The sequence below is a fragment of the Bactrocera dorsalis genome, chromosome 2 (assembly GCF_023373825.1).
Source record: "Bactrocera dorsalis isolate Fly_Bdor chromosome 2, ASM2337382v1, whole genome shotgun sequence".
In the NCBI taxonomy this organism is placed as follows: domain Eukaryota; kingdom Metazoa; phylum Arthropoda; class Insecta; order Diptera; family Tephritidae; genus Bactrocera; species Bactrocera dorsalis.
In genome coordinates, this window is record NC_064304.1 from 88548488 (window position 1) to 88574520 (window position 26033).

At 34.8% G+C, this 26033-nt stretch overlaps 2 protein-coding genes across 6 annotated transcripts in view; one reads left to right on the top strand and one right to left on the bottom strand.

The window, feature by feature from the left end:
* Nucleotides 1-389: 389 nt before the first annotated feature.
* Nucleotides 390-4254, bottom strand: LOC105229616 (A-kinase anchor protein 17A). Of its 2 annotated transcripts, XM_011210021.4 has the most exons (7): nt 4109-4247; nt 3559-3744; nt 3045-3505; nt 2719-2976; nt 2261-2468; nt 1548-2188; nt 390-1469 (listed from the first exon to the last, which is right to left on the bottom strand). In XM_011210021.4, the coding sequence occupies exons 2-7, from the start codon at nt 3670-3672 to the stop codon at nt 611-613; spliced, it is 2541 nt and encodes an 846-aa protein (XP_011208323.2). In that variant the 5' UTR covers nt 3673-3744; nt 4109-4247; the 3' UTR covers nt 390-610. The 2 variants fall into 2 exon arrangements, with proteins under 2 accessions (XP_011208323.2, XP_011208322.2); XM_011210020.4 differs by having other exon boundaries at nt 3559-4254.
* Nucleotides 4255-5063: 809 nt separating this feature from the next.
* Nucleotides 5064-26033, top strand: part of LOC105229617 (neprilysin-2) — a 31886-nt gene continuing 10916 nt past the window's right edge. Inside the window, exons 1-2 of one of the 4 annotated variants that reach the window (XM_029551663.2) lie at nt 5064-5489; nt 5956-6065. In XM_029551663.2, coding sequence (XP_029407523.2) covers nt 6049-6065 — 17 coding nt within the window. In that variant the 5' untranslated portion in view covers nt 5064-5489; nt 5956-6048. Of the gene's footprint in view, nt 5598-5955; nt 6066-26033 lie in introns of all 4 variants that reach the window. The other 3 variants (XM_029551662.2, XM_049448299.1, XM_019991546.3) reach the window with 3 other exon arrangements.

Sequence of the window (26033 nt, forward strand, 5' to 3'; positions counted from 1 at the left end):
GATGGTTTATGTCAATTTATGCAGTTATCAACGCTAAATGCAATTTCTTTTGCATCTGAAAGTAAAACGGATGTTGAAATATGGGGAGTTAACTAAAATGAACTCATCTTGGCGAAACGGTTTCAGGTTTGCCTTAAACACGACACGTTTTTAAATATAAGCGGTTATTAATAGATTTGGGGAAAATTGTATAAGGACACCTGGTGTTGAAACAGTTGATGTTAATTATTGTCTAAATGTACTTACCAATTTGGGTATTTCAAATCTGATATTTTATTTCAAACTTGATTTCACAACCTGCAATAATATTACTTCTTTTCGTGACTGAAACGGACTGTGAACAATGATTCTGATGGTGTATAATGCAGATATTTAAATTCGACTTAGCCTTGAAGTAGTTATTCAAATGACTGTATTTTTAATTTTAATACATTTTGTAAGTTTTAGATAATTTACTTTTTTGAGGTCTCTACTCAGCAATTTTAACATTTACTTAGGTATATCGGCTTACATGTATAGCTTACATTTATTTCTTTTTATAAACTAAATCAATTTTTTCGTCTATGTTACTTTTTATATATTTTGTCTTAAATAAAAGCGTTTGATGTATTTAATAAGCATCTGCTTCATGTTCATATGAGTTCCGCCTTGAACCAGATGAGCGATGTGAATATTTACGCGAACGATCTCTGCTGCGACTTCGCTTGGCATCTTGGCTCTTATTTTTACTTGGAGCAATTGAATTGGCTGCTAACTCTGCGTTACTATCACCGTTTTCGCTATATTTCGTATCCTTCATATCATTTTCAGAGCTCGTCACAATTGCATTCCCCCCATCTATGGTGCCAGAATTTGATACGTTGCGTGTTGAATTGGTCTTACAGTGTCGGAAGTTCTCCTTTATCTCTCGTTCTTCCTGTCGCATACGATCTTGGGTTACCTTTTCTATTGTACGTTTCATTTCCTCCGCCGATCGAACTAACTTGTCAGCTTCTAACACAACATGCCTTTTTCCTGGCGATCTTTCACCACGTCTGGACCAAGAGCGCTTCGAGTGTGTGCGTGAACGGGACTTGGAACGTGAGCGGGATGATTCAGATGTCGAGTAAGAACGACGTGTGGATACCAGCTTCTTATTAGTACGTTGTTGTATCGGGCTTTTGGAACGTGAACGTGATCGCGATTTGCGAGTTTTGGATTCATCACGAGAGTGTGAAGTGCGTCTCGTTTTCGATTTTGAGTGCGAGCGGGAACGAGTGCGTGAGCGTGTATAAGAACGTGAATGAGAACGACGTTCTGAACGTGTTCGACTACGTGAACGGCGCTGTCTGGAACGAGAAGGTGTACGGCTTCGACTACGAGTACGACTGCGACTAGGGCTTCGCGAACGAGATCGGCTGCGCTTGGAGTAATGACGTTTACGTGAACGGGAGCGCGAGTAGGTGTAGGAGCGACTACGTGAACGATTTCTGCAAAATATATAATAATATTTATATAATAATATTTGTTAAGTTATTAAGAGTACTTCCTTCCCATATTAAAATTACCTCGAGCGTGAATACGATTCTTTGCGGTAATCATTTTCATCGTACTGTTCGTCGTCGTAATTATTTTTGTAACTATTGTAATACGATGTTTCGTAGCCACCTCTTCCGCGGCCTCGGCTTCCTCGACCGCGACCACGTATACGAGGTACATAACCGCGATAGTTCATGGATACAGGAAAAGCAGTGGGTGGTCGATAGAGTGCAGACATGCCACCAAACACAGGAGGGACATACGGGAACATAGACAGGGATTTCATCCATTCGTTAGCAGCTTCAGGCGGATACCCCGTAGGCAAAGTACCCGGAGCTGCAGCCAGTGCTGCGACAGCTTTGAAGGGATTCAAAGGATTCAGGCCAACATTAGGTACTGCAGGCGCACTTGCAGCATCGGTAGTGGACTGAGGGATAATAGGTTTGTCTTTCACTTTAGTTTCATCCACATCAGAACTTTCAGAGCGACGAGGTCTGCTACTCTTTAGGAGACCCATTAGTGGGGTTTTCGTTTTGATTTCTTCTACTTTCTTTTTCTGTTCGGTGAGCAATTTTTCAGTGGCCATTTTGTACTTTTCGACCAAGCGGTCTCGTAGATCCATCTTGTTGCTCTCAACACCTAATTTAGAATATTTTCCCTCATGTTTTAACTGTGCAAAAAAGGAAAAAATTACACATAATATATTAAAGATGTATTTTAATTTGAAACTATAAGATGATACCTTGATGCGGTCAAAAAGCTCTTCTAATATTCGTATGCTCTCCAATTTTCTCTGGGCAATCATTAATTTGCGCTCCTCGATACGGATTTTCTGTGATATTTCAACTTGGCCTTTTTCCTGTATCTTTTTCAGATGTTTCTCCTTACGTTTCTCTTCTCTTTCGCGCTGTTTCTCTAATTCAGCTAATTTTTTCTGTTCTTCTTTTTGCCTGTAATTTTTTTATTCGCTACCCTTCATTGTTTGGTTTATACCGTAATTTGTTTTCAATTATACTGACATTTTTCTTGGCTTCCCAAAAATCTTAATCTTAAATTTTATGGCGGAAGTTGTTTATGAAAAAAATCGTAAAACTCTAAATATATAGGAAGATGTCAACAAATGAGAACACTATTCTCATTTGTTGCACTTCATTAACTCATGATTTAAAATAAAATGATAAAACAAATAAAATTGCAGACCTTTCTTGTTCCTGTTTTTCAAGCTCTTCTTTTTTCTTCTTTTCTCGTTCTTCTTCCTCACTTTGTGCCTTTTGTATCAAGCGTTTGCGTACTCGCTCTCTACGTTGAACCTGCGCGTCGCTGAGATGCTTCGTTTTGTCAAAAGTAACGTTAATGTTAATTGCTTGGGTTTTATCAACAAATTTGCGAACTAATTTCATGCCTCTAAAGTCATCCATCGCTCGTACAAACCCCATATACTCATCGAATTGGACATAACTAAATAATTATTCACATACATAAATATTTATTATGGCTTTCTTCAGTGGGCTTCCAAATTTACTTACGCTTCAAAGAGTACTCCATGCTCATAGCTGAATGTCTTCATGCCGTTGATATCTGCGTTCATTTTGTTCCGATAGGGATCGCATATGGGTATATCCACATAACGAACGCTACCGAATTTCTCGAAAATTCGTTTAAAAATACTTTCGCTTGGTTTGACATTGTCGTCATTTTCCATATGTCTGGGGCAAAACCATCGAACGGGCAAGTGTGTTAGATGTATGGTGTCAGGACGTTCACCGGCCTTCATCTCATCCATATTGCTGGCATCCCGAAAGAATGAATCCCAATCATGTCGGGTAGGAAATTCATCTTTTGTTTCGGTTGCGCGTACCCGAAATGATTCACTAAAACCAGATAAACGGAGCGACACCCCATCTATGCGAGAAATGGCACTGCGCAATTTAGTACGATCCTCCAACTCAGCTTCGAAGCGAATGAAATCTATTGTGCTTTTTGATGCCTGCGTGAATAAATTGTTAGTTTCTACGCATAAATTGTGCTCAAGATACTCACTTTTAAAACAAAAAACTTATCTGGTTTCAAAGCAGCACTTAATTTTTCCATTACATCTAGGTGGGATATGGATTTGCCTGTTTTATTAACAGGCAATGACACAGATATTGTCATCTTGGCCAGCGGTTTAAGGTATAAACTATGCGGCAAGTACAGCGGCACACAGTCGGATACATTTTGTATATTCTGAATGTCGGTCATTTTTATTCAATTTGTTTTATTAAAGTTGTTTTAATTGGATGAAGTTAAACAATATCATACGATTATTTAATTATGTGAGTAATTTACGAAAGGAGACATGAGCTCGAAAGAAGAAATATACGTTAGTAAATTAAAACTTTTACAAATTCCTAAAACTTATATATGTATGAAGCTAAAAAGAAAACAACCCTATATTTCAGATATACACTAATATTATAATGAATTGTGTAAACTGGTGAAAAGGCTATGGTTTATAATTGGGGTCTGTATCACACAAGATGTGTAGAAACAAAGTAATCTAAGAGAAGAAACAATTTGCTAAATATGAATATATATGGAACACAACGACTTTAAATTAGCTTATAATCTTTTATAATTTTCAAACTATATTTGCGAGAAATACGCGGTATCACCACTTTTCACTAAATTATTGTAGTATGAAAAATTCTATAGTGAAAATAACAACGTTGCTTATTTTTTCACGTTGAAACGGTTGAAGTGAAAATGAACACACAGGGAGAAAATAATGAAAATAATTATACAATAACAGGGAGTATGGACTAAAGTTTTCAAAATGTTCCGAAAAAAAAGAATCTTTAAATTTTTTATAAATAGTGAAACTAATATAGATATTGATGAATTTAAATGTTATACACATTCCTGCTTTAATTGTAAATATTGAATAGTAAGTTTCGTACTCTGAGGATTTTTCTGAAATCTGATTGGATAACTCATTGGTGATTTGAAATATTTGAGAAAATTAACCTACTTTCGGCTTAGTCCAGTTTTCTAGCCTTACATGTGTTGGAAATCGTTTAGTCTTCAAAGGATTACCGTAATTACGACAATCAAAAATAACGGAATTTAATTGAAAAATGGCAATTTCCGGTGAAAACGGATTGATTTAGTTTAAACCTTGGTACAGAGTGCCCTGTGTAACTTATCCGGTTTGACATATGGCAAGGTATTAACAAATAAATTCATGAAATGGATATTTCCTCTTGACATGAATATAGTATACTCATATGTATGTATATTGAAAGATAAAAGAATGATGAACTTTTATTTTATAATTTTTCATAATTAAAGTCAAGCGTCTCTATATTATAAATAATTAGAAATACGCCTCTTTTTGTATATACATATACACGGAAAACTTAAGAAAAGAGCTACTAAATTTTACTCGCCTGCTCTAAAACCTATTAATATTAGTTACACTATTTTGGAGCGATTGTCGCGCTCGCGCTCAGTAAAGTTGAGCGTCTGCCTTAAAAATCCGCTATCAACTGCTATCGACACAGTAACCGCCAAGTGCTCCGCTGGATAACTGAGCTACACGTATTGGCTTAGGCACACGCATATACACAAAATTAATACAATATATGTATGTATTCGTGCATATGCGTGCCCGCACAAACAAGACGCTGGCGTTCGTATATATCGTTGTGGGGCCGATGCCTCTATTGGATTAGACGTTGACGGCCTGATGTTAGTGTAGTGGTTGTTGTTGCTGTTGGCCAAGGCACTACTTGCTGTCGACGACTCTTGTTGCTGATGCTACTACTGCTGCTGTTGCCGTTGCAGCAATATTAAGCTATTGTTGTTGGTGTATTTGCTCTTAACATTCGTGTGTGAAATTCGCATATAAAACCGTTGCTTGATTGTCCCACCAACTTCAGTTGATCGTTGCCAGTGTTGTCGAACGGTTGTCGTTTGCCGCTAATACCTAGGTATTTGTACTAAACAACTTGCTACTTGTTAGATATTGGACTGCCAGTCATTGCCGCTTCGTCAGTTCGTTAATTGACGCGTGTTACTGTTCGCGCTTGTGTGTGGAGGTGTGCATATGCGCGCGTCGCTATTGAATAGTTCGAAAATTTACCAAACTAATTTGAAAATCAGTAAAAGAACTTGCTTAAAAAAATTCAGTTTTGAAAGGTGGAAAAAGGCGAATCACAAAAACATACTTTTGACTGATAAGAAAGCGAAAGCGACGAATTTTGCGGAAAGTGCATATGGAAGCAACTTTCAAGACTTACCTTAGCTTAAACTAAAAATGTGAAAAAATTGAAATACCAAATTAATCGAAAATTAGAAAAGAGCGGTTGTGCGCTACTTTATGCTCATTAATTTAATTAATAACTCATGTCTTGCGAATAAAGCGAATGCCGATTAAATAATTTATGTCTTTTACAGTTTCGCGCTAAAAATTCTACGAAATTATTTACTATTTTTGGCGCATTGCATTTGAAGTAGCAACGTTCGACCGCAACTCATAAGCGAATTAACATGCAGACCGTTATCAAGTAAGTCTTTGATCTGCATTTTAGCTGTAAAAAACTATTAAATACGTTATATTTACCTCTATACATATGTACATATACGCATGATAGTAAATGCGTACAACAAATACCTGGGCATCTTCTTTGTTTAGGCCGTGCGTCTACGCTGTGTAGTAAGCGAGCTTAAAGCTACTCAGCGCGCTAAATGACTTGAACAAATATTAAGTAATTTTGCTGGCTTTGGTTTTTTGAGACGACCACTTATTGTTTTTGTAGTTGACGTTGAAAAAAAACGAAAAAACACAACGATATCAAAATAAGTTCAAGGTTTAAAAGTGAAAACAAAACGTCTCGAACGAAATAAATTTGTAATTAAACAAGAAAAACCTAAATACGTTCAGTGCTAAATGCCAAGAGCTCACGCGAGAGAAATCGCTTGCAAAGCCAAAAGAAGTGCTCACACTTACATGGCAGAGGGCATGTTGCAAACTGCAGAACTCAGCGGAAATTTTTTTACTTTCCATTTTCTTCAGATTGGTTGCTTCTTTCAATTAAAAAAAATTATTTTCGCCCTAAAACAAATGAATACCTGCACAGTAAAATTTGTTCGTAGAACAAAATAAGAAAGAATGAACCCAATAAGGGTTCAACAGGCATCTTTGGGGTTCTGAGAACCATCTGAATATAAAACGGTTCAGCATGAAAGTAAATTTTAAAGCGACACTTGACTTAGAACACAAATAATGTAATTAACGAATTATCTCCATTGTCAATTCGCATTCGCATGGAAGCATGCTTCTATTCGCAGATCTCTTGGCCAACTAATGATCTGCTATTCGAACTGCTTGCATTTGCTTTGAAACAACATCCCGAATATGCAAACTTAAATACAATTTATGCCAATAAACCAGAGAGGTTGGTGTTAGAAATATGTATGTACATATGTCGTATGAAAAGACACTTCGTCACTTTACAACATCGGACAAAGCCTCCTTATACTCGTATATGGTATATGGCGTATATTTCAGCTCAAAATCTGTTACTGAGTCACCTCAATTTAGTAAAATCGGCCATTTGAAATAGTGTCTGGAAAACATGCATTTAAGATTTTGGAGAAATATTTAGTGACAACTCTTATTCATGTTCTCGCAAACTAATCACATCAATATTATATGTCTTATCTAAGGAGCAAATTCAGAAGATTCATTAGTTGTTATTCATATTCGTTATCACACATATATGATAAGTTTCTACAGAACCCTCAAACACCATGATTCACTTTTCTTGTGGTTTTGGTTAAAACCGTGAATGAACGATTTCAAAAATCTTTTCATGTTCCCGATTTAATGGTTTTATAAGTAATTTTTATGTTTTCTTTAATTATTCGTTCTATGAAATAACCTCATTAAAGGCAAAAAAATGAAAAAACTGTTAGCTTCGATATAAAAAAATAAATACACGACAAGTGTTTTATTTGTCTGTCTGGTCAAAAAAAGGTTATGGAACGAAGAATGGTTGCGTTGAGTACGGGAATGTATGCAGTTTAGCAGGATCAGGAACAAAAAGTCTCTTGTTAGAAATTTTGCTGTATATTGTACATGCATATGTACGAGTACTTCCTTTTTGAATCTACCTAATTTTTAATTCGCCATAATAAAAATTAAAAATAATAAAGGACCAAGTTGACCAAGACAGTTAGACACCGGATTTTCATTAAACTAATGTTGATTTATCCAAATAACTACTAAACTATTTATCAAAGCGTGTATTATTCAAAAGGAAATCGCTTATAAATTTACTTTAAATGCTAGGTTCAGCACTTTTATGAAGCATAAGGCTTTTCTAGCATATGTTGGAAAACTCTATTGTGTTGACTCAGCATCTTTTTCGCAGCTCTCGGCTAAATACTCGTAGTACGCATTTTTAGTGCTTTTGTAGGCAGCAGAAGAAGCTTCGTAAAAACCATAATTTTCGTGAAACTTATACACCCAAAGCAAGTAAATGATGTGTCCCATAAAGTAAACCAGTTTCTAATTCTAATTGTGGTGGCAACATCATCAATCGTGTACAACAATAACCAATACGGTTGTCGTGTTGATCTTTGGCGATCGTCAACACAATAAAATATCTAACGGATAGACTACAGGTATAGAACGAACTATCAGGTTTTGGAGCAGCTGTTTTCTGTGAGCAACTTGCCGAGTTCAATGTACAAGTTTTTTGCTGTTTTGACTTTTCTATTATTTTCCTTTGCATCTAAGGGCTTTTTAGTTGCCTAGCTGCCATCGCGTCAAGAAATACATACCTATAAAAGCTGGTGTTGAATCAAATGCACACATATATATGTACATATGTATGTATGTACATAAGCCCGTGACACCAAAGCGATCTGCCTTCAATGTTTGCATAATAAATTTTCAGCTTGAGACAGCATTTTTTGGTAAATTGAAAAGCCAAATGGAAGTCCATCATAAAGGCAAACTAAACAATGCACGCTTTTGTCGGCTGAGGGTTTACAGGGTTGCACAAACAATTTTATTTCTATTTTTTGGCGTTTTATTTTTTTGCTTATATTTGTTTTAGTCATGCTGGTTTTGGCTTCAACAATTTCCTAGTGCCACTGTCACGGCCGATTCGGTGGCGCTCTCACCCAAACCACTTTCTAACATGTTATTTACTGCTGATCATGGGCGATCACCAAATCACAAAATTTATGGTACTGGAATCGCGGTACTTGATATTCATTCGCACCTCTTTCACATAGTTCCCCTTTCGCTGGCCGTTTCGTTTTCGTACAGTATTTTTATTTACATTTTCATTTCTTTCTTCTTTTTGTGTCATATCTACAAGTGCGTCAATGCAACGTCGCCCAGGTGCTAATCACGTCGCTTGGTGGCTTCGTTTATCAGCCTATGCCGCGCTTGGTGGACGCATATATGGTATTTATGGAAGTGGCGCGACGACTGTTAATGAATAGGTGAAACTGATTTAATTCCACTTTTTGGTTTCCTCTCTCAACTTTCATTAACAATTTATTTATACATATACAAGTAGCGGGATGTTTGCAGATTTGTATTTTACACAAGCTATATGTTTGTGATCATATAGTAATTTAAGAGCGAAGATACTGGCTTCCAACTGAATCTATTTTAACTACCCAAGCACCGTACTATTTTTATTTACACCCTTAAGTATTATTTACGCATTAGACTTTTGAGATACTGCTGGCTACAAAATGTCCGGAAGCTGGCGTCAGCTGCCATTTTTTTCTTCCGACTTTCTTTTACCTTATTTTGTAGAATTAAGCAATTTTCGAATATTTATTTTATTAAAATTTTCGTTCATACTTACTACATGAACAATTTTTGTTTATTTTTCGTGTTATGTAAGACATATGTATAGTATATAACATATCTATAGAATCCAATAAGCAAATATTGGTCAAGTGGTAAATTGTGTCTGTTCGATAGGTTACAGGTCGAGGTGATGTCTCAATGGCTTTGTATGCAAGAATAGTGGAAAAATAAAAAAAGGTGAAAAGCACAATACAATAGAAAATAGGTGTCAAAAGAGAAAAAGGGTCAAACAAAAGTAACCAAAATCGACGAAGAAAATATGTGAAAATGTACACATACAACAATATTTTATGCCATATGTTGTAACGGAAGTTTTCAACAGTTCAAAATTTTTTATGATACATTTTTAGTACATCGGTAATCAAATAGGCAGGACTTTAGAAGGCTATAGTATAATTAAGGAAAATAATAGACTAAGGTAAAAATCAATTAATTAATTCAAAATTTGATGGGTTAAATTTTTCATTCCCTGACTGCCTTATTAAGAAGCAGCATCACACCAGCCGGAAGATGTCTCGGAACAAATGCGCGGTTATTGTTCAAATTTAAGTATTTTTTTACTGAAAGATTGAGTTGTAGTTTCTTGCGTTTTTTCACTTATCGTAAAAAAGTTCATACATATGTACTCGTATATATAATACATAATAAAAAAATACAACTAAATTCATTTTTAAATTCATATTTTATTTATTAGACTTCTAATAAACTCGCTTGACTTACAATGTATTTTTTATTTGTACTATATGATATATTAGACGAGAGAAATGTGAAAATAGAAATTTAATATTTTTTATTTTTCAATAAAAATATGTTGATTAATTTTTTGCTAAACAACCCGTAAAACCGCTTAACGAAATGTTTCGAGACATAAAAACTGATATGTTAATTAAGAATCTCGCTTTCAATGTGCTTAACTTAAGTAGCCGGAGCTGAATATTTTTCCCAAATTATTTGTTCAGTTTTGTCGCCAATTATAAACGAAATTGATTTAAAAACAGTTAAAACCTAAATTTTTATTAAAAAAAGCCAAACATTTTTCGACTTGTTTCATTTTGATTATCGATTGTAGGTCTACATTAATTCTAAATTTTTATTAGTATTTCTGCTTACTAATATTTAAAAGAAATTGGCTAAAATACAGAATGTTAAAAGAAATCAGAAACATGTTTTGTACGCTGGTGAAAGTTAGAAGGTATTCAAATTTTAAAATTATTATTTAGAAAGAATTAATTGATTAATATAGAACTCTTCTACATACTTACTTCGCATTTTTAATCACTATTTTCGATAGCCTTACGCGTTTCTTGTATGAGAGACTCGTAAGTTATAGCAATCGTGGGTAAAACAAATATATGTAAATATACGTACTTATACAAGTATACATATATACTATATATTAATTCGTATGCTCTTTTCACTCTTTGCCTTCCTTTGTTTTTTGTAAATTATTCGAATTGCATTATTTTGAAGTTCAAGTGTATCTTAATTTTTCTGGAATGCATTTATATTTTTTGTTGTCTTGGTTTTTAATTTAATGTCTGCCTCTGTTTCTTTCGTCTGAGATCTTTCATATACAAAAAACGAGCGCTTTTTTGTTAATGTTGCATTTACATGAAGGTTGATTTTTTGTCAAAAAGAAAAGAAAAACAAGAGATAAAAAAGATCCATCAAAAAGTCACACATTTCGCTTTCGAGAAGAAAATTACTGTTTGATCATGTTGGTAAGCGTTTTATGAATTATTAGGGTAATTTCATTATGCAGTGGCTTATATTTTGATGTTAACGTGATCAATAAACATTATTGATTATAAAAGTCATAATAATTTTTTAGTATCCAAAGTACGATTGGCCTTATACTTAGCTTGAGAATTTAAATTTACTTAAGGCCTTAAAATTGTTTGCACATCAAAAATAAATAATTTGAGATTTACAAACGTTAAATTTGAAGATTTTAATTTTTTTGTCTTCCACTGGAATAATAAATGTCAACTTCGAAAAAATCTTAAAAGCAATACAAGACTTCAAAATCTCCCTTTCCGCTACATATTATCAATATTTGGAATGACCCACAAGACTGTACGCGCAAACCGTTATTGCTTTTGCGATGCCGCTGCCATGCAATGTGCTCCTGAAGTTATCTTTGGGCATGCAAAGTTCATATATTTTTGTTAAACTGGAATCCAAGTGCTCGTGTTATTGCTAGGGCCAATAGCAGCACGCACTTACAGCCTGATAAGTTCATAGTTGAACCGGTAATAAAAGACAAACGGACGTTGAACTGATTCAACATCGAAATTCTGGTGCAAAATATCTTAAGTTCACGATTTGGATTGTCAGAGTCAACTGGAGATGGGCGCCCTCAAAAGTACCACTACAAGAGTTAAATTTATTTTACGACTTCGCGGTATTTTTACATCAGTTGCTTTTACTTCACAGGTTTTTCTGTTTTTCGAAATAACATAGCTTTCAATTATAAATTATGGAATAATTATATACATACACAAATAACTCAAATAAGCGCAGCGTGTTCACCTTTTGGGCTCCCTTGAAGTTCACCCACCTTATTTGAAGGTTTTTGAGTTAAGAAACCGCAAATTACAAGCAGCAGCAGGCAGCACAACAAGTTGCGGTAGAATCGAATATGGCAAGTGACATACATTTTTGCCGCAATTGTTGTTGCGTTCATTATTTGCGTTTGATTTTGCATTTAATATGGTTTTTGTAGCGCCCAGCGCCTAGCTTTGGCCCTTTAACACACCGCTCGCCGCTGCCCGCTTTTTGCTTGGCTGCAGCAACAGTTGTCGCTTCAAGGCGCCTGCCCATTCAAAAACTACCATCGCAGTGTGAATTTGCATGCCAATTGCAAAGTCAAACAATAGAAAACAATGTAAAAAATAGCAAAATAAAAAATTAAGCACATACACATGCATGCAATAAAAGAAACCGAAGAAAATGAACGACACGCGCCATTTCACCTGGACACTTATGCACACAGTTATGCTCACGGCACACATAAGTACATATGGAAATGTTCAAATGTGCGTGAGAATTTGTGCGAGCGCACGCGTGCTGCAGGCATTTCACCGTTAAAGGAATACCCACACTTGCGATGTTTGCGCCAATATTTTTCTGTCAAGAAATTTTCGGTTATTTAGCAACTCGTTTGCCGCACATCTACGGCGACATGCATTCATACACACAAGTATGTATGCCCATATGCGCTTACGTGCATTACATATGCGGGTTGGCATTGCATGACTTTAGTCCGAGGACACACTAGTATGTGTGTGCGTATGGCTGACATCTTGTCGATATGTACATACATATGTGTGTGGCTGCTTGGTACTAGCCAAGCCGAAGCTAACCGCTTGCCGCCAATTAAGCCACAATGCGCGCAAATGGTCGACACAGTTACATTTCGGTTGGCGTGACATTGAATTGCGTTGACATAAAAAACCCGACTGCAATCGACTTGCCGATGTTAAGTACGCGTTGTTTCTATGATTTATGATGTGCGCGCCGCTTTTGCCTAAGCGTGTTTTAATTGCAAAAGTGTTGGCTTTTTATATATTTCTTAAATAATTGAATTTACTTTGCAAACGCAACGCTATTTAGGACGGAGTGATAAGAAAGAAATGGTGTGAAGGTCGACGAAGTGCGTTGAGTCAAAATATTCGGAGAGTTTGTTTGTGCTTGGAATAACGGTATTTTGGACGCTTTTTCAACTCTCAATCAGTCTAGAGATGCGGAGTAAACTTGTTTAATTAAATTCACTCGTGGCCAAGCAAACCTTACCACTATATTTTCTTAAATTTTTTTTCGGACTTTTTCGTTCGTTCAGGATTTTCTTCAATTTTGTTTTTTGTAAGTTTTTAGTAAGTGGAAGTAAACTAAATTATATTATCTAATTATTAAATTGAAAAAATAAAAAATATAATTTTTTCATCGCATGTCAGTCTCTTACATTTCGAGCTCATTTTGTAAAGCTCACTATCTTTCAATTGATTTATCTATAGCTGAATGTGTTTTGTTTTTAATTTTTAATATTTTTGATTAAGAGTATGTCATTAACTTATTTCTAAAAAAAAAATTCTATGCCGCAAAAAGCATCGCATAAAATGTAGTCAAATATGCACAATACTTGAAAATTTTGAATGGTAAGGTTTGCGTGGCCACAAGAGTATGTTTTTAATGCAGACATTACTCCATATTCCATAATTCGTTAGCCCACTGTATTTGACACGATATTCGAAAAGTGGTGTGAACTTGGTTCGAAAGAAGTGCATAAATATTGAGGAAAAATATAAATAAATAATATATAATTCTTTTAATTATAACCTATAAATTGCGGACACTGTACAACGCAATACATTTTTAAATATATGATCCATGGAAAATTGTTTTTCAATATTTATTCAAATGTTTCAAACAGTTAAGTTAAATAATGCACATTTCTGAAAGATTTAATTAACAAATATCTGACAGCTGTTGAAACCCACAATTACCTAAGGGAAAGTAATTTATATGTATACATATGTATATGGTATTATATTATTTATTCTAATTAAAACTTATTAAATTTTATTTTTAAACATAATTTTCGATAGCAAATAACGTGAGTTTTATAAATTTCCCTTTTCGGATCCGAAAACTGAGAACTGAGCTCAGTGCATTTTGCATTTGCACACATTTTTCTCAGGCGCTTTTTAAGTGTACATACGTACATAAGCATGTATACAACAAATGAAAATTAGCTTATCTAAACGTAGTCAGTCAGAATGCAGTTGTTCAAATATAATGGCTTTTTAAGTGCTTTCTATATGTATTTCTGTTTATATTTGCCTTTATCGTTGGCCAAGTATACTACTTTACGCCTAGATAAGGCTACAATGTGTGATCATTTCAATTTGAATATTTGAATACATACATAAATGTAAATGAATATGCACACGTTCATATATTTTCGCATGTAATTACTATTCAAATAAGGCACTTTCTCGTTCGATTTCCAAAAATGATTTAACAAATCCGAAAACGGACCAGCAAACGAGCTTCATACGAATATACATATATGTATATATATATCGGCGTAAAATAGCTGTAATTGTAGCAATGTCTAACAGGCAATACGCGAGCAATGCAGCTAGTACATTTGGAGGCAAATTATGGAATTTTAAAATGAAAAGAAAGCACCAAGTCGCGTGTTGTGCGTTGATTGAATAATAATTAGCGGCAAAATCCAGCGAGACGATGCGCCAACAGCGCATACCATCGACCGACCAACAAGCGATCTTAGAGTGAGTTGGTCAGCTGTTCGACCACTTGCTTAAAAACCGGGGGGTATATGCTTGTGATGTGTGAGCGTGTGTTGAAAATGTGCGGAAATTGTTTGTATGCAATGAATGTGCAATTGAAAGAAATTGCTACGCGAAGGCGCTAAATATAGATTAACTCGAAATGCATAAACTCACTCAACCGCTAAGCCTTCAAGAGACGTGTGTGAGTGACATGAGAAATCAGCTGGACAAGCGCGACAGTCGAATACTACAAATTCCTGACAGCCGTCAAGTTTTCACATACACGCATACATATAAACGGTTGTGCATATAAGTCATGTAAAACTCGTCTTCCTTGTTGCACAAATGCCAATTGAGGATTGTTTTCCTTTTTGTGATGATTTTTCGCTGTCACATTTCAATTTCAAGATTTACACTACCCTATATGTGCCTTGAAATGTGGCTTCTACACTTGTTTTGGGTTGTCTGTAACATTACTGGCTTAAATGCCTTCAAGTCGCTTGCCACAGCGCAAAGTTATTAAGATTGGTGCAAAACAGAGTGATGAAGTGGTTGTAAAAATGTCGAATATCTTGGTATTAATATGCAACGAGGAGATCAATGGCCGCGGCAGAAAGCTACGGTACGATCGGCGAAGACATTGGTTAGCGGCGCATGCCTTTTTGTGCTCTTAAATTTGTTGTAAAGTTTAGACAGATTGGCTTTTTAACGATTTTGCCGTTGATTTGTGCGATCGTTGAGGTTTTTATGCCCATTGTGTTTCTGAAATTAATTTTTTTTCGTCATTTCACATTTTGCCTTTGTTGTTGTGGGAGTTATATTGTATTTGTTTTTATTGTCATTACACAATTACCCAAGAGCCGTTGCCAAATTGGTGACATTTGAATTTCAGCACGTAGCCATGCACACACACATACACTGATTCACACACCCACCTTTGCTACCACATCTCCGTTCCAATAACAATGATCGCAGCAACAACTGCCTGAATCATCGCGACGATCGTGAAAACAAACGGCAACAGTTGTGATACACAATGCTAAAAGCAGTAGCAATTTATTTGCACTTTGAAATCGACGGTTCTAAGTATACCCCCTTTTGTTGGTTGTAAGTAAAATGTTTTAGAATTAGTGGAAAAGTGATTTAGTTGCATTTTATTTCCTATTGTTTCCCAAGTTTATTATACTTATTTAGATTTTTGAATTTTTTGCAAATATTTTTCATCAACTTGAAGGCAATTTACTTATAACTACAATTTTAGTATGCATTTCTTGAATTAAATTGAAAAATGCAATCAATATTTGACGAGGCTGAGATAGTGCAGTTAATCTTGAAGGGTATACATTTCTTAACTGCTGTTGCTGTATTTTATATGAGCTGATTTTGATGCGTGTAAGAAACATTTTTGAAGTAAGTAAACACGTAGCAGCCTTTGGAACAAGGTTCAAAAACCTTGCCGTGGCTATTGTTTCGCGGAAATCGACTTATTGCATTGTTTATCGTAGCTTCTTAATACGTGCATGAGTACTTACATAAATGTTGCAATATTTACTTTGTATCGCGCTTTTGTTGTGGCCTTATTTCAACAGTGTCTCAGACATAAATTATGTTTACAGGCAGTTAAATCGAAAATAACAAACTTTAGTGCTTCTCGGGACTCATATAACTGTTAAGTAGCTTTCGTTATTAGCAAAGTCTGGTTACCATAAAAGCAAAAGTACTTTTGAATAAAAATATTTACTAAATACACATGATTAAAAAAATTATTTAAATAAATCGTTTATTAAAGTCGAAAATGGAACTACAGTTCTCTGCGATTGGATGAGCTCCTCGGCAATATGAAGCACATTTTTTGAACGCAAATGTAAAGATAATTTCTTAAATATAACAAATAATTATGAAATTTACGTAATTGTTGGTAAACAAGATTGTTTACTTTGTATGCCAAAATTTTGGTTTAATAGACCATTATTATTATTATTTTGTTAACTAAAATAATGATGACGTTACTTTTAATTAGTAATAATATTTAGCAGATGTTGGAGCGAGCTTCAACTACTGGCGCCATTCTCTTCTACTTTACTGGCGTAGGCTGGCGCCACTAAAATTTATTTTAAGTAAGCTAAAATTCTAAAATGTTGCGAACGGTAAACGCGCTATCACGCCTTTTTTAGTTATGATATATATTCTACTCTTCTACTTTCACAAAACTGCAAAGCAAACTATAATACTAAAATGAACACCACCAATGTTCACTAAATTCATCTGGAAGGCATAAAAACTTAAGAATTTTAAATTATCAGTATGTTGATGGAAGCATAAGTATATTAATACATTTTTTATAGCAATACTTGTTTTTAATAAAAATTGTAGGGTAAACAATTAGGAACGGCCACTTAATATTAGTTTGAAAAGTAAACATACATAATGACTTAGAAATGTTAATTATAAATTTTATAGGGAACCAGCAGTTGGTGAAACATTTGCGATTTATGCGCACTTCTTCTATGAAATTATGAAAAATATTGTGAATTAGAAAGAAATTTCACCAACCGATCAAATACAGTGTAATTGAAATGCATTACATTGCCAATACACACATAAATTTGGTTGTTGACACACCGCTCTTAAAGCACAATAAGTACTTGTATGTCGCTTTTAGATATCGCTCTTGCTATCAAAGGTTACTCATACGCACTAGGGCGCCCATTCGCACAAAATGTATTGTAGTTTACATACACTTGCGTACAAAACATGTAATCATAGTTTCTTTCACATTTCTAATTTTATACTTAATTTATATATATTTCATGAATTTATTTATTTATTTTTTTTTTCAATATTTTACGTTTGTATTCATCATCGATTTACCGCTAATTCATTTGGCAGTTGATAAATAACTGTAACTAACTTTTTGCCCGTGTAATAATTCTCAAATGCCTGCTCATAAATCTAAACCAACTGCACATTAAAGAAAACAATTAGCAACGGTAATTGGTTGCAGTTAATTGTTGACATGTATATTAACCGTTATACTCGTCGGTTTTTTCGAATTAACTTACACACAAACATACATACACTCACTGGGGTGGGGATGTAACTAAACTGAGTAAAAAGGCTGTTTTGCCCAAAGGCAATTCACTTCATTGTAGATAACAGTTGGCAATAATATAGGAGGATGATATGATATCACCGATCTTAAGAGTGTGTGTGATGATATATAAATTGATACGGAAACTCTTGTTGTTTTTAACCCTGGACTTGCTTTGTTGGTCAATTCGACTAACAATCATCGTGTTTTGCAAACAGCAGCAAAATAACGATGCACGTCCAGGGGTAAAGGGAAATAGAGGCATCTTGAATTTCGAATTTTGTAAAATATACATTTTTTTATCGAGAATATAATATGAGTGATCCAAGTGCTGCTTACATCTACGAAATAGCAAAAGAATGCGTGAGAATTGTTAAATACTTTAATTTGAAGGCATTGGGAGGTGGCCTGCTCAGACTCATATACATTATACTGCCGAAAGTCTGTGCCAGTTTTTGCATATATTTTTCGACTATTTGTGGAAATATCTGGCTCCTCGGTAAATCTTAGGTGATTACAACAACCAAAAAAAATTTTTTTTTCAAAGTCAAAAAAATCTCAATGAGGGAAGAGAAAAGCAGTGTGAAAAGCACAAAGAACTGCAAACAAAAGAGAAGGTATGTGTTCAAAAATGAGCCACGAATCGAACGAGCGTCACCAATAAAAATCATTCAATTACGCTAAAAACGTTTCAGCCATAAATGCCAAGCGCCAGGACCGGCCACTACCAGTGCGTTTGAAAGCTTAGCTGGGCTGTATGACCTCCGTAACAAGGCTGCCAAAATCTGTTAGGCAGCAGTCTGTAACAGGCAGTCAACAACAACAAAAACCATAATATTATAACAGCAAATAAAGTCAAGCAGAATCCAGTCAGGTGGCATTGAGCGCGTTAAATATTTTTATTTTTTCATTAGATTCCGCGCATTTGTGCTTCACATCCGTTCGCGAGTATTTCATTCGTTTGCGAATGCAAAGGTAAATGATGAATTAAATAAATAAGCCACCGCAGCGAGGCTGAGAGCAGCGACTAGGTGGCGGCAACAAGTTCCTTCCTGCTTAAAAGGCGCAGGAAAATTGTTTAAATTCTTTGTATAGGACCGTTAGACAGTTTCGATGTTGTTGTTGTTGCTGTTTTTATTAACTGTTGAAGCTGTTTCCTGTCAGAAGCTAAAGTGCCACATTTAAGTGGGAAATTAAAACATTCGAATGCAAAAAAGGTACAGTAAGCGTGCATGTATGAGTGCCCTTAATATACAAATTTAGACTTTTTACAAAAAATACATATGTATACACATATATATATATTATATAAAGTAGTGACTGTAGATGTGCGGACCACTTAGGCAGTCGCAAGTAGGTGACACCTATTTATTGTGGGGGAAAATTGAGTCAAAAGTGGTTATTATTTTAATGCCTGTGGGTGTTTTGCTGCCCTTTTATATATTCATTCGAGCTGGCGATTAAATTTAATAATATTCCCAAAGCATAAAAACCTATCGCCCTTTGCCCAGTGGCTGACTCTGGAAAAAAAATTTGCTGGTAACAAAGAATTTATGGCATAATTATAAATGAGTTTTACAATTTTTTATTAAAATATTATTCGATAAATTTGTTAATACCTTTTCTTTCTCCGTTACTTTGTTAGCCCTTTCATAAGCAACAAATATGTAAATATGGAAATAAAAACTTAAAATATTAAAATAAAAGTTGATATTCAAATCGCAAATTTTCCAGAGCCTACACTTTGTCTCAACTGTTTACATAACAAATAAATACAAAATGCAGCGAAAAGTCATACGAATTTGTCAGCGAACTAATGATCACATCATTTAGTTAGTCGGTCAGTCAGTTCAGCAGTAACTCACTGCGGCCCCTGTTTCATTAACTCAGCGAACTGCTTCCTCTCCTCGCTTTGTTTACAATTAATTTTGTGCAACAGTAATTAAAACTGTTTTCAACTTGTTGTTGGCAGCTTTTTCACAATTTTTGTTATTAAAAATATCATAATTTCTTAAACTGCTGTTGTTGTTGCACTATGTAATAAAAAGTTTTGTTTAGTATTGTTGTCTGTTGCTTTAATGACCGGTCACATAGCTGAGCCAGGGAGTGTGTGTTTGTTGGTGTCGCGTGCAACTTGAGCAATCACCGAGATCACTGCCTAAATTCATAGGTTGGCAGACGCCGACACAACCTACGCATGCGTAGGCATATGGGCATCGAGTCGACTTTGTGTAAAGTGAGAAAGTGCGCAATGCATGCGACTTACTGTAGTTGACATCACTGAAAGAGTGCCTAAGGCTGCGGACATAGTGGCGAAACAATACGAAAATACTTATATAAAAGCAAAAAATGATAATATTGGGTAGTCGAAAAAGAGTTTTCGTATTTCTAATCAAACTTTAACTTATTTTTTTTATATTCATACTAATAAATAAATAAAGAAATATGTAATCATCAGCAGTGTAATACTTCCATCAGTGTACTCGTAAATCGAAATGTCGAAATTTCCAGACTCGCAGCGAGATAACCATTGTTGTGTTATACGAACTGATACAGTATCGTCTCCGTAAACTTCACAAATTTCTTTGCTGGTTTGCGTGGCATACCTCCTTTTTGTAGTACAAAAATTTCAAAATATAGCGAGTTTCTTCATTATTTTCACTCGTTTTTGAACAGCTGTAACTTGTTTTCAACTTCCCCGAATTTAATTTTTTTGGTTAAATGAAGCTTTAGATATCACCTTTCCAACACTATATAATATGATATGACATAATACAATGTGATTGGTAGCACTGGAACGGCATCTATAGACAAAATACGAAAAGACTTTTTCGACTAACCAATATATTAAGAGGCGAAAAGGTAGGGGATTATGAAAAGAGAAATACATTTAGAGACTTAGAAAAATTAATGTTTTGTTATGAATATTTTTATTAATAAAAGTTAAGGCAGTTCCTAACTCTTATTTTCTGCATCGCAGCACCTATTCAAACGTAAATTGGTAGCAAAGTTGAAGTTGAAGTTAACAGTTTCAGCGCTATCTTAAGCTTCGAGTCTATTTAATCGCTGCCCGCTCTGTTGCCGTCTAATTTGTCGGCTAATGCAACCCTGCAGCCGTCTGCTACATTGTTAGAATTCGACCACAAAAGCATGACAAACGCTTGTGTAGCAGATAAACGGAATCTCAGGCGGATGCGGTCATAAATTAAAAAGTAAGCTTAGCAAACACTTAGTTACTAAATAGCTGCCATTTTTTCCAATTTGGCTACTTAAATAAGAGCTCGTGACTGGCGGGTACTTGCTGCTTTTTTTTTTACTTGTAAAACTACAATTTTTAATTAGCTAACTAACTGGCATGCATACGAGCGTTAAGTAAATTGTTTTTGCGCTGTAATTGCAATATTTCACTTTCATACAATATATATTTTATCTTTTAAAGCTTTCATTTCAACGCGAAAAGTTGCTTAGCGAAAATAATTAATTTACGAAAAAGTTGTTGAAAATTTCCACGCAAATTTTCGCTTTGCCTAAATTGACTACTGCGAAGAAATGAATGCATAAAAAGTTAATATCTGTAAATTTTGAAATGCATTCTTGAATTGCACTTTTTATTTATTTATCTATGCGCGGATTATTGCCATTTAACGACCTCGTAAATCGATATTGCCTCGTATTAGCAAGAAGATTTATAGACACCTTTACAGAATCGCGATTCCTCACGATTCCCTCGACGCAATAATAATTTCCATATGCGTTTGAATATTCAAAAATCATCGGTTTCGGTTGGTTACGGTTGAATGTCGTCCAAACGCAGGCGAGTGTGGCGAAAAGAACGTGCGCGAAATACCCAAAATAGTTTTACAATGGCTATCATTATTGTATGTATGCGCTTTTCCGCCATGTAAATCGGAACTGAATGTTAACATATTAAATTGGTACCTTGAATATGTGTAGAATAGTAAAAACAAGGAGTCGTGACAAAAATAATTAAAGTGAAACGTTGAACAGCACTATATATTCGCTTTTGTCATTTAGAAAACTGAAATTAATCCTTGTCTGGGTTAATAACTTTTTTACAAGGCATAATATTCGATTAATGCGTTACAACCTAGATTACAAACAAGGTCATGCGTCTGGATGCAAGTCTACTACATACATATACATATGTAGCTGCTGGAATGCCAAATCGCAAAATTGTGTGTTGAGACATGTTGGCTGCGGTTCTTCAAAGTTTTTACAACAATTACCGAGTATTTTTTTTAGTTTTAAACACCTCAATGCTTGTTTGCATTTTTATGTTAGCGAAAATTAGTTTGCCACTGGCTGCCACAAGACGGTACTTGCTGTGATGGCTTTTAAGAAAATAATTATTTGAATTTGTTTAATATTTAGTGAAATATAATATTTTATTAACTTTCTGATGGACAAGCAATGGTAAAATTTTCGATTACTTAACTCAACAATAATGTAGGCGTTGCAAAGCAGCGACCTTAATAAGCTCGTATATCTTTCCGCAAGAGAAAAGATTTAGCGAACAATTTGGGCTGTGAAATAAAATATTATCTCATTATTATGTGTGTCATGAAATTAATCAAATTGAAGTATAAAATGCATGTACCGTTGTGACAGCTATCATTACCTTGTACATTAATCTCGTTTCGTAGAAATAATTTCTTTCCGAAAGTTTCAGATAAGTCGGTTTTATAATGAATTAATATATACATGTATGTGTGTGTGTTGATGTTATGCGGCTTAATTTTATAAATAAGTAGTACATTTGTCACAATCGTATCACGGTCTTATACGTTTTCTCCAAATAACCTTCAGCTCGTTATGAATTGTGTGCCTCGCCTAAGCACGGAGCTTCATGTTTTCGATGGTTAATGTAAAATCATTGTTGCATGAACTACACCTCTGCCGATCGCTGCGGTCAGATATACACAAACAGTCAGACATATGTACATATGTATATACATATGTATGGTAATGTGTATATATGTAGGTATGGCAATGCAGTTCTGTATGTGTAACTTGTTGCAGCATCTGAACTGTCAACACGCAGGGGTTCATTGGCTGCAAATTGCATTTGTGTGCAGCCAACGTTGTATCGTGTCAAAAACCAATTGAAAATTTAAATAATTAATTGAGGAATTAAATAAATTGCGTTAAGTTCAAAATAATGCTATCGCAAATGCGTCTCCCTTTCTCATTTAAATATCGATTAAATTGATTCGCCGCCACTGATTTGAAACTCATTAATTCCCTTGCCTTTTAGAGCAATCAAAATGCAACCGAGACTGCATGATCACTTAATGAGTTTATAATAATTTTAATTAGATCACCGGATGGTGCCCAAATATGTGGTTAATCGAACCGATAAATCTTGAAGACTTGCGCATCGCAAAATCAAGAATTAACAGCAAAGCAGAAAAAATTGAATGATGTTGTAAATGTTTACTTTGACATTCAAGCTCTCAATATATTGCGCCTTTGCTCAATTTGTTTTTGTATTATTATGTAGTATGGCTGTTGTTGTTGTTGTTAAGGTAGCCAGATTGTTTGCTTATACTTATGTGGATAAGATCACACAATCTGAACAAAAGAAGACTCTTGAACTCAGTTGACCCCAGTGCGTTTGCTGGGTGCTTCGACCTCGTCATTTGTTACTCCATGCACTCACACACATTTTATACACATACATGCCACCCGATTAGCATATGAACTTTCGCTGGCAGAGGGTTACAGTTTCCGTTGCGCAGAGGAATATTTTATTTTGTTTAATGTGGTAACTTTGGGAGAAATTATTTTGGTGACAAGTTCAATTGACCTATAAATCGATTTAAATTTTTTGCGCGATTCGAATAATTAAAATTTTATTGGCCAAAAAAACACTGCTCATAATATGACAATTTAGCCTTAGATTAATGTGGTGATCTTTTTCAGAAGAGCAGCCATCAAACTGAACAATGGAATGAAAAAATATGAATACTGTAGCATAGCAATAGCTTAAATGTGGTTAGAAAGGGATTTTGAAAATAGTTCACCCGATCCAATGAGACTTATAATTTTTTGCAAATATCCCCTAGTTTTACTCACCATTGGTTTTGTATACAATATTTCAATATATTTTATTTTATTTATTATACTCAAAAATTCTTATATAAAAAATTGAGACATTGTTTCAGGTTTTTTGAAAATCATTCATTCACTTTTTTTGGTGTTTGACGTATTTTTGACTATACCTGCTCAAATATATACACACAAACTTTTACATTGTAATTAATTTAATTGCCAAGATTCTTATCTTCTAATTTGCTTTGTTGTTATTAATATTTTACTATGCTTTTTAATTGACCATTGATGAGCCTCAAGTGGTTTTCCTCTCCAGCCGGCGGCAGCACTCGTACTTGTTCGTATTTGGTCGCAGATTCATTTACCGTGTTTTGAGTAGTTATTCAATTACTTCTTCGTTATTTGTTTTCGTTTTGTTGTGGTTTACTTACACATGCAATTTGCTTATATAATTCCGCGTTTTTTGTTTATCACTCAGTAATTAATGGCATATGCTCGTCGTGTTTCAATAATTCTTAACCAAACAATGGAAGTCAATTTGTTCAAAGCTCACCAGCCGCTTGTAATTTTATGTTCGCTATTCGTTATCGAGTACAGGTACAAATTAGTGTTGATCTGTCATAGGCGGGCTTGAGTGGAGTGCGTGGCTGCCAGATGGAGGTTAGGGGTTTGAGAACCCCGAACGACGAATGTAAAAAATGTGTATGTAGGCACATATTAGATAAGCGATTAAAGATTCGAAAGTGGTTTTAAAGTGAAAAATTCTTCAAGAAGGTAAAAAATAGTTTAATGCTTCGTTCGTTTCAGTGACAAAAGCGACGCAGCAATGCTAAGCAGCAATTATTTATGCATACATATGTAAGTATGTATATGTGTATCTGTGTAAGAAATACATACTTTTGTACTTACTTTCAATGAAAATACAATAATTGTTTGAAAGTATCTTCCCAGCGACACCCTTTTCAAGATTCGTTTTACCTATCATTATGCGTGTGTTTGGTTAAGTCGCGCAATGTTCCATGTTTAGGGGTACGAAAGTCATGGCTTTCATTGACGGTGTGTTTAATATTTATTTATTTAATACTTTATTTGTGTTTAATGCAAATGATTGCTGAAATGTGCCGGCCGCCATTATTTCAGCCACATTAATTCAGATGATTCGCTCATTAGGGGTTAGTCAAGCGTTGAACTAATTTGGCGAAAATAGAGTACATGTGCAGGTATACAAATGGAGACCTACGAATGAATTTGGGTGCAAAGCAAGAAATATGTTAAATACAACCCGAAATTGAAATAATATTGCGCACTGTTGATTTAGCGAACGAGTGTGCGGATAATTGAATTGCTGATATGCCAGACCCCGAACTGAGGGGCAGACGTACTGACGGTTGTGCCTAAGTATGCGCGGCCTTTTTTGTTGCTGGAGTTTTTCACTAACTTTTTATAAAGCCATTTCTCCACTCTACTGCAGGCGATTAGAAAGAATAACTGGTCACCCTAATGGCACGCTAAAACAGCCGCTCGAATACTAACATACTATATGTAGGCATGTAAACAACAGACGATTTGCAATTAATTGCATAGAATCAGTAATCGATTGGAACATTGTTGCTGTTGTTGAAGAAGGTTTTTAATACAGACATACATATGTACATAGTATGTGTTCTCTTTGAGTCATTGCACAATGCACCTACAATTTGATTACTTACATACATACAAACTTACAAACGTATATCATCTTAAAGCTTTAGCGTTGATTGTTTGCGTTTACGCGCTAAAACGATTTATCGCTCATTAAATGAACTCTAAACCGGTCTTCGCGAATTCTAAGTAATCCCAGAGCTTTGTTTTTACTTAGACAAATAGCTTCGAACGCATTGGTGGATATCTCATTTACATACAGCTTCTAATGCTTAATGATGATTGATTGGTGAGAAATAGTGATCGCAATATCCTTTATCGGGTATTTGGTTCTAAAATTTTTAACATTCGAAGTCTTGATAACAGTAACTTTTAATTGAACGAAATTGTATTAAAGTTACCGCTATCTAGGCAATGTTCATCAGCACTAGCCAACATCTTCTTGTGAATAGATAAAGCAATTTGGAAGAATGTGCTGAAGTAAAGCATATTTTTCCAATTTGAACGAGCTTTCATTTCTGAATTCAATTTTCTG

Coding starts and splice junctions, on each gene's coding strand:
- LOC105229616 (XM_011210020.4), bottom strand. CDS start 3,759: ATGACCGACATTCAGAATATACAAAATGTATCCGACTGTGTGCCGCTG. Junction 3,506..3,558: donor ATAAGTTTTTTGTTTTAAAA/GTGAGTATCTTG, acceptor TTATTCACGCAG/GCATCAAAAAGCACAATAGA. Junction 2,977..3,044: donor CATGGAGTACTCTTTGAAGC/GTAAGTAAATTT, acceptor ATAATTATTTAG/TTATGTCCAATTCGATGAGT.